Here is a 12,512-nt window from a genome sequence, read left to right on the forward strand (position 1 = left end):
ATCAAAAAGAGTCCGTTGGTTGATAGAATAATTTTCGCGGTTGCGGCTCCTAATAATTCGGATACCACCACGAGCTACGTCGCGGAATCGAACATGGAATCCACGGAATTCAGACCCCACGACGAAGAATATACCGTAAGGTTTATGAGGATATTCACTTGTCGGCAAAAATGAAGGATCTAAACGGAAGCTCAGTGCCACTTTAGTTGGCGTATAAAAGTTCGTCTTGAGTACAGCTTTATTGAAAGTGAGAAGCGCTAGAAGAACTTGACGTTCGTGAGAATTGTTGGCACTTTGAATAATAAAGTCATGCATTTGTTCATCGGACAGCAATGTTTCGCGAGTGAGCCTTTGATGACTTAAGGTGGGATTGATGCCTCGAGAGCCTGTAAGATAGGGATAATGAATATGAGCAAAGTGCACATAAAGTAAACGGACAATGTGTGGAAAACTTTTAATAACTTCAAAGATAGATTGACGAGTGAAAGTTTCCTCTCGCAAACGCAGTTTAATATCATTCAGTACGGCAGCTTGGTGGGAATTAGTTTCATCGATGATTTGACGTAATGCTTCATAAGTAGATCCCAAGCGATTACAGAAATGTTGCGCAAAAAGCCAACCAACATATGCATATGTTGCTTCCTGTACAGCATGACATTGTTCGGTCTCTTCGCCAGAAAAGAACGGATTGTCTGGGAGAACAAAAATAAGTGAAATCTCTTTCAGAATTTGATGAATACTCAATTCAATTGGAGGGGCTCGAGATGTATTCAAAGGGTTGAGGTAAATAGACACAATGGTGATCCCATTGCTAAAATGTTCAACATATTTACGCGAAGAGTAGAGGTCATAATAATGGTAAAGATCCGAAATAGCACTGAAAAAGTTAGACGTTGAGCCCATACGGTAGCCAATAACAACGCGGCGTTCTTTGACTCCTTCTACTTCGAATAAATCGATTACTGGACCATCACGTCGAAGAGCTTCCTCCATAATACGCTGGTAAACATTTAAAGTATGTGCGCTTGCTTTTGATAGAAAGTCTTGGTCAGAGACAGCCCGAATATCATGGGCTGCGTTTGAAGAGGGGTCCGGAATGGGTTGAACAAATTCACATTTTTGCAAGAAATAGCAACGAAGATGCTCTGGAGTATTCGCGGAAGCTGAGCCCGTAGAGCGATAGGTTTCCAAACGGAAGGCACACTGTGTGTTAGATTTGTTAAGATATTGCCTATCCATGATTTGTTCCCATTGTGGACCGCCAAGACGCCTAACCCCAGGCTGACTTGAATGAATAAAGACAGCGGAAGTATCTGACTTTTTCTGAAGGTCAATGTTGAGATGACCCGTATTGTTTGTGTATTCCGATATCTTCGCTCCATATAAGGATAAGATATGACTGGCAACTGTCTCAGCTGATTCACGCTTGAAGTAAATATCATCGATTCCAAGATGTTCGTAAAACCAAGCGACTTCAGAAGCAATTAACTCCTGGGGGATGAATCCATTTTCTTCTAAAATTTCTTGAACTTTTTCCGCTTGCATTTTCTTCTCTTCAAAAACTGTGACTTGGTATCCACTGTGACGTTAGAGGACATTCACGTACATATTGTTTTTTAAAATATGGTCTCGGTCAGGGGTGGATGGATCAATAGTAGTCTGCTCTAGAAAAGCATGACGCTTCCTTCCCATCTGTGATAAAATGGCAGATACATCTTCAGGATTACTTTTGTCGTAAGACATGGCAACACAACACAAGCTGTGGCAAATGCTGAAAGGACCCCCTTAAATTATTTCTTGACACACGGGCCACCTGACACAAAGCCCAAACAGCCCAACAGTGTTTAAGTAATCATTCTACGGGGTTATGCAAGTTTGGTAGTGAACGTTTTTAAGCTTAGTTTGCTTGTTTGCGCTTGCGAATAGCACGCTTTTTCCCGATAAGAGAGCCCATAGAGAACTTTGGCTTCTCCTTTGAGACTGTCTTTGATGTATTAGCTCGGACTGCTTGTTGTTTCTGTTCGGCTAGTTTAGACGAAGCTGCGTCGTCACGGTATTCTTCGGATATCTGGTGTAAGTTAATCATACGAACTTTACGACGCTTCGACGCCTTATCACGCGCTTGCTCTTGGCGAAGAACACGCTTTCTCACAGTCGTAATATTTTCAATCGAAAATTCAATACGCAAAACGCCTCGAGCCTCTGATTTGGAACTAGACTCGAGAGTATCCAACGCCGAAGAAATTCGCTTAGACCGAAGTTTAGCTTCAGACGATCCCTCAGCATCTAGCTTATCTTTCTCAGACTTGAGATCTTCGCGCCACCATTGAATAAGTAGCTCGGAGACCTTCTTGTTTCCATTTGCCCATCTTAGTACTTTCAGTGCATGTTGGAACGAGCGCATCTCTAAGAATCCGTATCCGCGCGAGCGACCTCGGCCAGTCAACGGATCGATTCGCTCATTTTGTCGAACAACTTTGGACTGAACCACAATCGAAGGTGGAGGGCGCTTCTTGCCAGTTGCATTTTGCTTAGCACTTGAGCTGTTGGAAGTGTCTTCTTTCTCGTCGACGCTAAGGTCGCTCCGATTACCACTTTTGACTTCTTCTTGGAAAGCACGCACCGCATGTAGCGCAAGACGCTTAAGAACCTTATCCGAAACAAACAAAGGAAGTTGATGCACGGCAAGTCGCGTCTTTGACACATGTAGCGATGGATTGGCACTTAACTGGGCACGACGGATGGAAAACGATTTCATTCGTTTTTCGATCTCAATTTCAGACAAATTGTGAACCAGAGGGGAAGTCGGAAAAGGTACGCCTTCACGCAAGAGCCACGTGTTGCGCCTGTCCCCCTTTTCCCTTGCCCGTCGAGCGGAATCTTCCAGGTGTGACGCAGTATCGCGAGTCACTGCTCGAACGACATTCAAAACACGACCATGAAGAGAAAATTTTGACACAAGTGGTGCCGAAGGGTCAGCTGTGATAACAGATGGCACAGTGAAAGGGTTGGTCTTTGGTAAGCTAGATTCTAGCTCTGTTGCTGCGGTTTCGTTAGCAACAATAGCCGCTTCACGGAGAACTGCATCTGCTGAGTCGCGATTCCAGAAGCAAACAAAGCCCGTACCGCGGCTTCTGTTTGTGGATAAGTCCATTGTGATGCGTGCATAACGAAGCGGTCCAAAAGAGCGGAATAGTTCTTTAAGTTCCGCTTCTGTTGCTTGATAGGGTAAATTGCGAATGAAGAGAGTGGTGCCAGCTTCGGGAGTAGCCAATTTAGGTGGTTCGGCAGGAGTATCAACACTGATATTATCATCATCATCATCATCAGCATCATCATCTGATTCCTGGTTAGATTCTTCCGTTTCGCCGTCCTGTTCACTAGAGGCAGAAACAGTTCGATCATTAGAATAAACATCTAGATCGTTTTCATCGACGTCATTGTCGGAACTCTGTTCTTGCTCTTGCGCTAGCCAGTCTTTCTGTGACACAGACCAATCAACAGCGACAGGACGAGCTGGCTGTGCATGTTCTTGCACCCTTTCAAAAGCCTCCTTGGCCAATTCTCGTCCTTTTTTTCCTTTGGCCCTCCTCAAAGCACTTTGCTCAGCTGCACCGTGTCGCAATGATACGCCATTGATGGCCGTCATAGCATTGGTCGCATCCGATTTAGATACAAACCAAACGAAAGCAAATCCACGACTCTTCGGGAATTGATCTTCATTCTTCGGCTCTTGTAAAGGGATGGAGACATCGTACAGGGCGCCATATGGTAAAAAGACGGCTCGAAGGTCATCCACAGTCATGTCAAACGGCAAGTTGCGGACAATAAGTCTGCTTTCTCGACTCAATTTACCTGCTTTGGAAGACCAGGTACTCCCTGAAAGTTTCTCGATCTTTTCTTGTACGATTTTTTGCCTCTTGCGTGTGTCCTCTCTCATGTGTAAATCACGGCGCATGGCAGCATCGATCTTTTTCTTGAGTTCTACACTCAGTTGAGCACCTTTAAATTGATGTGCATGAAGTTTAGGAATAGCCATCATCGCATGATTTGGTGTTCGGAAACGAACATAAGCCACATCACATGGAGACTCACTCTTGTCAGCGAAAAGCACCTGTTCAACATCGCCTAGCTTGCGCACGCGCTTGTAGAGCGTCTTTTCATCTGCCTTGGGAGAGCAACTTGCTAATCCAGAGATGACAATGGTTCGAACAGCATCCGGGTCTCGGTCAGGAAGTGTGGACGAGCGTGGACGTTTGCGAGTCTGTCCATCGTTGGTGACAGAGTCATTTCCGGTCTTGCTGGAAGCATTTTTCCGATCGGCCCATTGAAGTTGGATCTTCCTCTGACTCCCATCAATACTTGTGCCTTGTAATTTCTCTAGCGCTTTTTCAGCATCATTCGAATCTGTATAGGTCACATAACCGACACCTTTTGATGTATGGGTTTCTTTGTCGGTAACAACAAAAGCACGGCGAAGGGGGCCAATATCACTAAAAAAGGTTTCCAGATCAGTGTTTGTGACGCTAAATGGAATACTTGTAACGAAGAGTGTATTGCCATGTTTCAATAATTCCGTAGTAGGCATCTTGCCCACACCTTCGTCAACCATTTCCCTACAATCGCTGCCTGCAGCAAATGGAATTGGCGCCGATCCAAAAAAAAAAATCGCGTCAACATTATGTCATTTTGATATCCATAAAGGCATCTGCGCCTGCTGCATGATTAGCTAATTTCACGCAGACTTCCAAGGGATATCTGGTCGATACGCCGCGCTCAATGGACGAAAAGCCACGTGGGCGAGGCTGTGTCAATCGCACAGGCCCGGTATAAAGCAGTATTTTGCTGATCCTCCTGCTTTACGTCTACCATGTTCGGCTTGCGAACCGCGACGTTGGTGGCGGCAATCTTGCTGGCATTGCCGCTGGTAGTTCTCTCTGCTCCATTTGAACCCACTGTACATAATTTGGAGCGCCGAGTTAACGCGAATTCCAACACTTCCAACCAACCAAACGATCCTGGCATTTTTCCCGGTGGAAAAGAGTCATTCAAGTCCCAAGGATGGCGTGTATTACCCCCCTTGCAAGGTGCCAAGATCGACAACACGACCTTCACTGTTGATGATCAAGGGTCGGCAATTACTACTTACATTGATGAAAACTATGACCCTCAGAAGATTAAACGCGTGGTCATTCAAATCCATGGACAATATCGTGATGCTTGGAATCAGTGGATGTACCTTAATCTCTCCCGAAGTGATGCAGCAAGTTCAGGTGGCTTTTCGCCTGACGAAGTGCTTGCTGTGGCACCTATGTTTTTTGCCCTTGTCGATGTGGGAGCCTACCCAGTTGATTCTAGGAATGTAAGCAACACGAAGTCACTTGTCTGGGACAATAATGGATGGGGTGATATTAAGGATGCAATTTATCCTGTTTACGACAAGCAGGGAAAGCTTGCGAATCCAGCGTATACGGCTGGTCCTAAGAAGTCTAAGTCGAGCAGTAATAAGAACAAGCGTCGCATTCAGGGTGTGAGCTCCAAAGAAGCCCAACAGGATGGACCGAAAGTTTCCTCGCTAGACATCCTGGACACGTATTTGAATTACTTTAGCGACACGAAACGCTTCCCCAACGTGAATAAGATTGTCGTCTCTGGATTCAGTATGGGTGCACAGACCGTAAACCGCTACGTGGCTTTGCGAACAGATACTTCGTTGGATAAGAAGCTGTACTACGTCATGTCTTCACCGGCGTCTTTCATGTATGTTACAGATGATCGCCCGGAAAACATTCCAAGCAACTGTACGGACTTTAATGATTACAAATATGGGCTAAAGGGGACAATGCCCGCATACTTCCAGCGCCATCTTGATCAGAATGATGTGACTACGATTCGGAATCGGTACTTGAATCGTGCTCAGTTCTATATGGTGGGTGTTGATGACGACGCCATTACAGACAGTTCTTGTGAAGGTATGACGCAAGGTGGTGGGCATTTGAACCGCATGAACAACTGGGTAAACAAGGCTCTACCTAGTATACCTGGAAATCCAACACCAGGAAAGCTTCCTGACACGGTATTCTTTGGTCGTATCAAGTATGTTTCGCATGATGCCTTTGGTATTATTACCTCGCCGCTGGGCCAGCAGTTCCTATTCTTGCAAGAGTTTAATGGTCAGGGTCAGAATGCCAAGGGTCGCATTGTGATGGAACACTCTGGTGATGGTGGTACTTTTCTTCCTAGCGATGCTCCGGATCAGGGTTCTTCGAATGAAAATAACCACCGCTCGAGTGCTGTTGCGTCGAGTATTTCCCGGCCTTCACTGATGGCACTTGCTTTTACAGCTGTTATGGTCTACATTGCCCACTCAAGCTTGTGAAATAGAAGGCCTGTACATATTTGCAGAATATTTTTAAAGACGTTTTGTTGGTTCATCGTTCTTGCGCTTTAATTTATAGCCTGACGATGGAGGAAGTGACTCAGTTGGCTTAGTAGTGCCCTCTTCTGTTTTGATCGCCTCGTTGGCTGGCTCATTTGTCTTGAGTACAAGACTTCTTTGATACGTCGCACTACTAGAGCTAAACATTCGGTCATCAGTTGAAGAATTTTGGTGACTAGGGGTTCGGATTCCTGGTGTTGTGCCCACATTGGCTTTCAAATACGTGTCGAAGCCACGAATCACATTGCCGCCACTAAGTGCAGTACTGTTGAGGTAAGACCCTTCATAAAGATAGATCTGTGACTCTAGGTCCGTAAGGTCATGGTCCAGCTGTCGCTTCTTATCCAAACCTTCCTTTAACTGTTTTCTGAGCTCCTCGTATCGTTGATTCGCCTCCTCCAAAGATTGAGGCTGCGGCATGTAGGCATGTGTATGACCAACGCGATTGACCCATAAATCCCACACACGCACGAATTGGGGTGCCTCCATTCTGCCACCCCCTATGAGACCATGGACCCGTTTCAGGTCCGAATGGAGTTTTTGGACCTATTAAAACGGCTTAATGCGAGTCAACAATCGATTCGGAAAGTGGTGGGGTTCGCCTTGCGCTATGCTACAAAATGCCCCGATGATATTTGGGATTGTGTTATGACAGAGTGTGCCAAAGTGTGTTTCTGCTACTCACATGCAGGAAGCACCGAGTGCGCGAATTAACATGCTATTTATGCTAGATGCATTTCTTGCAGATGATTTCCAAAATAATTCAGATGTGGCAGTATATCGTGCATTAGCTGTGAGAGATTTGAAGGCTTTGGTGGATATGGTCGTGCCAGCGAATAGTTGGGATGCTGTGATCAATGCGGGAAGCACTCGACAGGTGCGTAATCTTTTAGATTCTGATGCCAGATATTGATGTCTTGGAAGAGCAAGCATATATTTGACCCAGAATTTCTGTCACAACTAATTACAATAATCGAGGACCGTGTCCAATCGTAAGCACTTGTTGGCTCACAGGTCAGTATCCGTGCCAGTGGTCATACTATGCCGGATTTGCCACGGGTATCCCACACAGATATTTTACGGCGTATTGAAGAAGATCGGGAGCGTGTATGTGTGTTCCTCTGACTCCAGCATAAGCGGATACGCGAAAATTGTTGGAAACTCCCCCCCATGTCTTACCTCTTCTCCTTCAATGCTCCATCCGAGTATGCGGATACAAACAATGCTATATCATTGGAGTTCGAGCAACAATGGGAGCGTGTTAGCGAAATAAACGAGGATGATTTGAACGACGTCAGAGAGGACGTGGCGCATTGGTGGGGTGACAACGCACATGATACGACCAATAATGTACCTGTTCCATAGCATTTGAGTCGCGTAGCTCTTTGTGGAGGTCCTTTATCTCATCATGGCGAGTCCACGAGCGCTTCAGCGGTTGACTACGCTGCCAGGACATGCAGAGGCGGTATGGCACATCGCGTGGAACCCTAAGCAGCCTATATTAGCTTCTTGCTCTACTGACCGTGATGTTCGGCTATACTCGTTCGCGAGCCTACCGTCGGGTGTGACAGGTGACGTGGAAACCGTTTTCAATTTGCGCGAGGTCATTCCCACTGGTCATAAGCGCACTGTTCGCTATATCTCCTGGTCACCTTCTGGTGAAATATTCGCTACAGCTTCCTTTGACAGCACGGTCGGGATATGGGAACGAATTCCCGAAGGTGTGAGGGACGGCGACAATGGCGACCCCGAGTGGGACTGCTCTGGAACGCTGGAGGGCCACGACAGTGAATGCAAATGCATTGAATTTAGCTATAATGGCAATCTCTTGGCTAGCTGCAGCCGCGATAAGAGTGTATGGGTTTGGGAGGTGCAGCCAGATTCAGACTTCGAGTGCTTGGGCGTACTCATGGAGCATACACAGGATGTCAAAACGATTGCATGGCACCCCAAAGAAGAGGTAAGCATACTCCTACTTATGTTAGCTTCTCGCCTCTGCGTCTTATGATGATACCATCAAATTATATTTAGATGATCCGACCGAGGACTGGTTCTGCTATGCTACATTGAAAGGGCATAGTTCCACTGTTTGGTCCCTTGCTTTCTCGCCTTGTGGCAAATACCTTGCCTCTGCCTCGGATGACAAGACCATCAGAATTTGGAGAAGGTACTCGGAGAACGAGTGCAACGAAAAAGGCATCCGACCCGAGGGCAAAATTCCTGGGCGCGCCGGGGACAGGTGGCTGGAGGTATGCAATTTGGAAGGCTACTTTACACGCGCCATCTACAGTTTGAGCTGGGCCCTGGGCGATACTTCTGTCCCAAATCAGTCTCTTGGAAAGCTAGCATGTGCAGGAGCTGATGGGAATATTATCGTCTTCTATCTCGTGCGTCGACAAACTAATATCAGTCACATCACCAGGATCCATCGTCTGATGCACCTCAGGTCGAGGTAGCCGCACAGGTCGAAAATGCTCATGGCTTGTCAGAAGTAAATTGCATCGCTTGGGAACCGAGCAAGAAGGAGGGGCAGTCACCTCACCTGCTCGCAAGCGCGGGGGATGACGGCCAAGTGCATATTTGGATAGAGCCGAGTCCCTCCCGTATGGCATAGATCTCCACATTGACAACCTTGCACTTAAATGAGTACAAGGATGGCTGGACGTCCGGCTGTTGAGAGCCTGCTGCGAGCAGCACTTGCGCACGTACCCTCGAAAGGGTTCACCTTGGTATCTATCCGATCTGCAATTCCTACGGCGTCCCAATGGAAACCTTCGAACGTGGATCGCGCATTGTCGGTTATGTTTCCGGGTCCTGATTCCGCAAGCACATCTGCGCCTCGCCGGCTTTTCCAAACGTGGGACAATCACGTTACAGAAGAGCTTAACGAAAAGTTCAGACATGTCACAGGGCTATCAAATGATGAGCAAGCTGTGCAATGGTTGTGTGACCGCTTGATGAAGAGTGATGCAGTGAAATCGCACCTTCTTCTCGTAAGTGCCGATGCTCTTAACCCTTCAGCCTTTGTCACTAATTTCCAAAGAGTCTTGTTTCACACCAATCAATACTTCGGTTTTGCTAACGGTTCCGATTTCTGTACCGAATCCTGGTCCACTGATGATGCGCGCTGTGAAAATTGCAGAAGAAGCTTGCTTCGCGACTGATATGATCACAGAGAAAGGTGTATGTATGCTTTTCTTACGCATAGCCTCTTTGGTATACGACTCGCATGCGACTTGCATTTGCATACGGCGCTGCTGGTACGCAAAGAAACTTACGTGAGAATTGGCATTGGCGACGCTTCCCTCTGTGTCTGCACAGGAGGCCGTGGGCTTATTCCAGCGCATTTCTCAGACTCCTGGTGTATATGATATTTCGCAGCATACGCTTACAAGTCTGAAAATTTGGGCGACGTGGGGCGGCCGTGGATGGTTGGGTATGTAATGTGTGTCTCACGATAGGTATACTCCGAAGCTTTGGTTTGTAAATCTATGGCATCTAGACCTCTCTACTCGCGAACTTGAATGACTACTTTACCCTTGGCGTGCCCAGATTCGACATAGTCCAACGCCTGCTGTCCCTCAGACAAGGCAAAAGTACGATCAATCACAGGCTTGATCTTGCCTTGTTCAATCAAGTCTGTAATGCAATGAAGTTCCTGACCATTGGCTTCCATGAACAGAAACTCATAGTCCACACCATAATAATAAGAAGTGGCAGTGATGTACGAAGAAGCCAGGGTCAATAAAACCGTCGGCACAAGGCCCAGGCCAAACTTGACCGCGATACGGCGGTCAGGGACACCGGACACACTTAACACTTTTCCTCCCTTCTTAACAACCTTAAAAGACTTGATCAAATTATCACCGCCTAGGGTGTCTAGAACAGCGTCGTAGTCTTGAAGTTGCTGCTCAAATGCCTCCATCTTGTAGTTGATAATCTCGTCAGCACCCAAGGCCTTAACGAGTTCATATCCTTTTTCACTGGCAGTTGTAGCAACATAGAGGCCCATGCTCTTGGCAAGTTGGATTGCAAAGGTTCCAAGACCACCTGCACCTGCATGGATAAGTACTTTTTGCCCTTCCTTCAGCTGCAACGTATCATGAAGCGCTTGGTAGGCAGTCAAGCCAACTAGCGGGATACTACTAGCCTCAACAAAGCTTAGGCCTTGAGGCATTCTTGAGACATAGCTTTGGTTGATAGCTATGTACTCAGCAAACGTACCGGATCGTCCCCTCGGAGCTCGAGAATACACACGGTCGCCAACCTTAAATTCTGTAACCTTGGCGCCAATCTTGGTAACAATACCTGCACAGTCATTTCCCATAATAAATGGCATTGGGCAAGTGTACAAAAGCTTCACAACCCCATTTCGATTTTTGAAGTCAATTGGGTTCACACTAGCAGCATGAATCTCTATAAGGACATCCTCATCGAACACTGTCGGGATGGGAAACTCCATCTCCTCTAGAGGAGAATTTTTGCCATACTTCCGTATTGCCATACCTTTCATTGTAGCTGTCATTGTGAATAGTGTTAGTTAGATGTCGTCGACCACTGATTTCGGCCAAGTCGGAAATCTCCGCAACGATTCAGGCGTGTAAACGCATTTACGATCTAGGTGTATGCATGCCCTCCACATTTCGGGAAAATTGACGACACTCGTGCACTCCAAGTGTTGTCACGTGCATGTTGTGTCAATGCCCGCGGACTTGTGAGGCGTTCAGATACCTCTGGATTCATACCTTATCGTAAGGCTAAGGCAGACGCTCCCAGGGTGAAAGACGGGCTGATGACAGCTCCAGCTCAATCTTTGTCAGAACATGGCAGAGATGAAACACTTGAAGGGGTTCATTTGCCTCCGCCTGTGTTTGCCGTGAGTTTAGAGGATGCCACGCGTCCGACCGTGGAGTTGACAACTTTGTCATCAAATCACGTCGCAAACCAGGAGCATGAATCACATATCTCTCCGAAGGCTGATGCCAGTAATTTCTTCTTTGGAGAGAAAACTCCTGAGGGGTACTCAGATATCAACAATGATATCCATGGTATCGCTTTGCAAGCCAGTGAAAAGCCTTCCAGTCCTACAACGGTTTTGGATGTCCGAGAAGAAGAAAATAAGAATTCCGGATCAAACATGGGATTTTTCAGGCGCATATGGACGACTTTGAGAGGTGGTAATAGCGATGCCCGTGAACTGGAGGGCATGAAACAGGAACTTAAGGAACGTATGTGGCGCGATCCTTCGCCATTCCATTTGAAAGCAGGGGATCTTTGCTCTCTCATCGATCCTGAGAATTTTGAGAAACTTCAACAGATGGGCGGAATTGAAGGTTTGATGGCTGGACTCGATACAAGTGCTGAGAAGGGTCTATCTGCTGATCCAAAACAGAATGGTTCTTCAAAACAATATACTGGCTCAATTGAAGACAGAGTCCGAGTTTATGGTGCCAATCGTCTACCTCCGCGCAAGTCGAAAGGCCTCCTTATGCTCATGTGGCTAGCACTACAGGATAAGATCCTAGTGTTGCTTATCATTGCTGCTATTGTGTCTTTCGCATTGGGTCTATACACTGACTTTTCCCCCCCACCGGAATACACACCGTGCTTGAATCCGAAACCAGGTATGGATGAATGCCCCGCACCCCCCGTAGACTGGGTGGAGGGTGTGGCTGTCCTTGTGGCTGTGTTAATCGTTGACTTGGTGGGCTCGCTAAATGATTGGCAAAAGGAGCGTCAATTTCGAACTTTAGATGCCAAAAAGGAAGCTCGCAACATCACGGTCTTGCGTGGAGGTAAGCAGTGCTTGGTGGACGTGCACGATGTCGTTGTGGGAGATATTGTCACTTTAGAGCCTGGTGAGATCGTCGCTTTTGATGGCGTCATGCTGAGATCTCACAATGTCAAATGCGATGAGTCCAGTGCGACAGGTGAATCAGATATGATTCAGAAGGTGACATATGATGAATATATACGCGAGATGGAGAGTGGTTCAGTTAAGCACAAGAGTGTATTTGTGCTTTCAGGCTCGAAAGTCCTAGAGGGCGTAGGCGAGTTTGTTGTTACTGCCGTT

At 46.8% G+C, this 12,512-nt stretch overlaps 3 protein-coding genes across 3 annotated transcripts; 2 read left to right on the plus strand and 1 right to left on the minus strand.

Annotated features, from left to right (window-relative positions):
• Window positions 1–1,897: 1,897 nt before the first annotated feature.
• Window positions 1,898–4,588, minus strand: MSY001_0696 (uncharacterized protein; the record flags this gene model as incomplete). The annotated part of the gene is made up of 1 exon (XM_018885773.1): window positions 1,898–4,588. The coding sequence occupies one exon, from the start codon at window positions 4,586–4,588 to the stop codon at window positions 1,898–1,900; it is 2,691 nt and encodes an 896-aa protein (XP_018739312.1).
• Window positions 4,589–4,870: 282 nt separating this feature from the next.
• Window positions 4,871–6,379, plus strand: PGA1 (Hypothetical protein, predicted to be GPI anchored; the record flags this gene model as incomplete). Its single annotated transcript, XM_018885774.1, has 1 exon — window positions 4,871–6,379. One exon carries the CDS (start codon window positions 4,871–4,873, stop codon window positions 6,377–6,379), a length of 1,509 nt encoding a protein of 502 aa, XP_018739313.1.
• A 1,468-nt stretch (window positions 6,380–7,847) lies between these two features.
• Window positions 7,848–9,053, plus strand: MSY001_0698 (uncharacterized protein; the record flags this gene model as incomplete). The annotated part of the gene is made up of 3 exons (XM_018885775.1): window positions 7,848–8,399; window positions 8,425–8,826; window positions 8,862–9,053. 3 exons carry the CDS (start codon window positions 7,848–7,850, stop codon window positions 9,051–9,053), a joined length of 1,146 nt encoding a protein of 381 aa, XP_018739314.1.
• Between the last annotated feature and the right edge of the window lie 3,459 nt (window positions 9,054–12,512).

The sequence above is a fragment of the Malassezia sympodialis genome, genomic scaffold (assembly GCF_000349305.1).
Source record: "Malassezia sympodialis ATCC 42132 genomic scaffold, msy_sf_3, whole genome shotgun sequence".
Lineage (NCBI taxonomy): Eukaryota > Fungi > Basidiomycota > Malasseziomycetes > Malasseziales > Malasseziaceae > Malassezia > Malassezia sympodialis.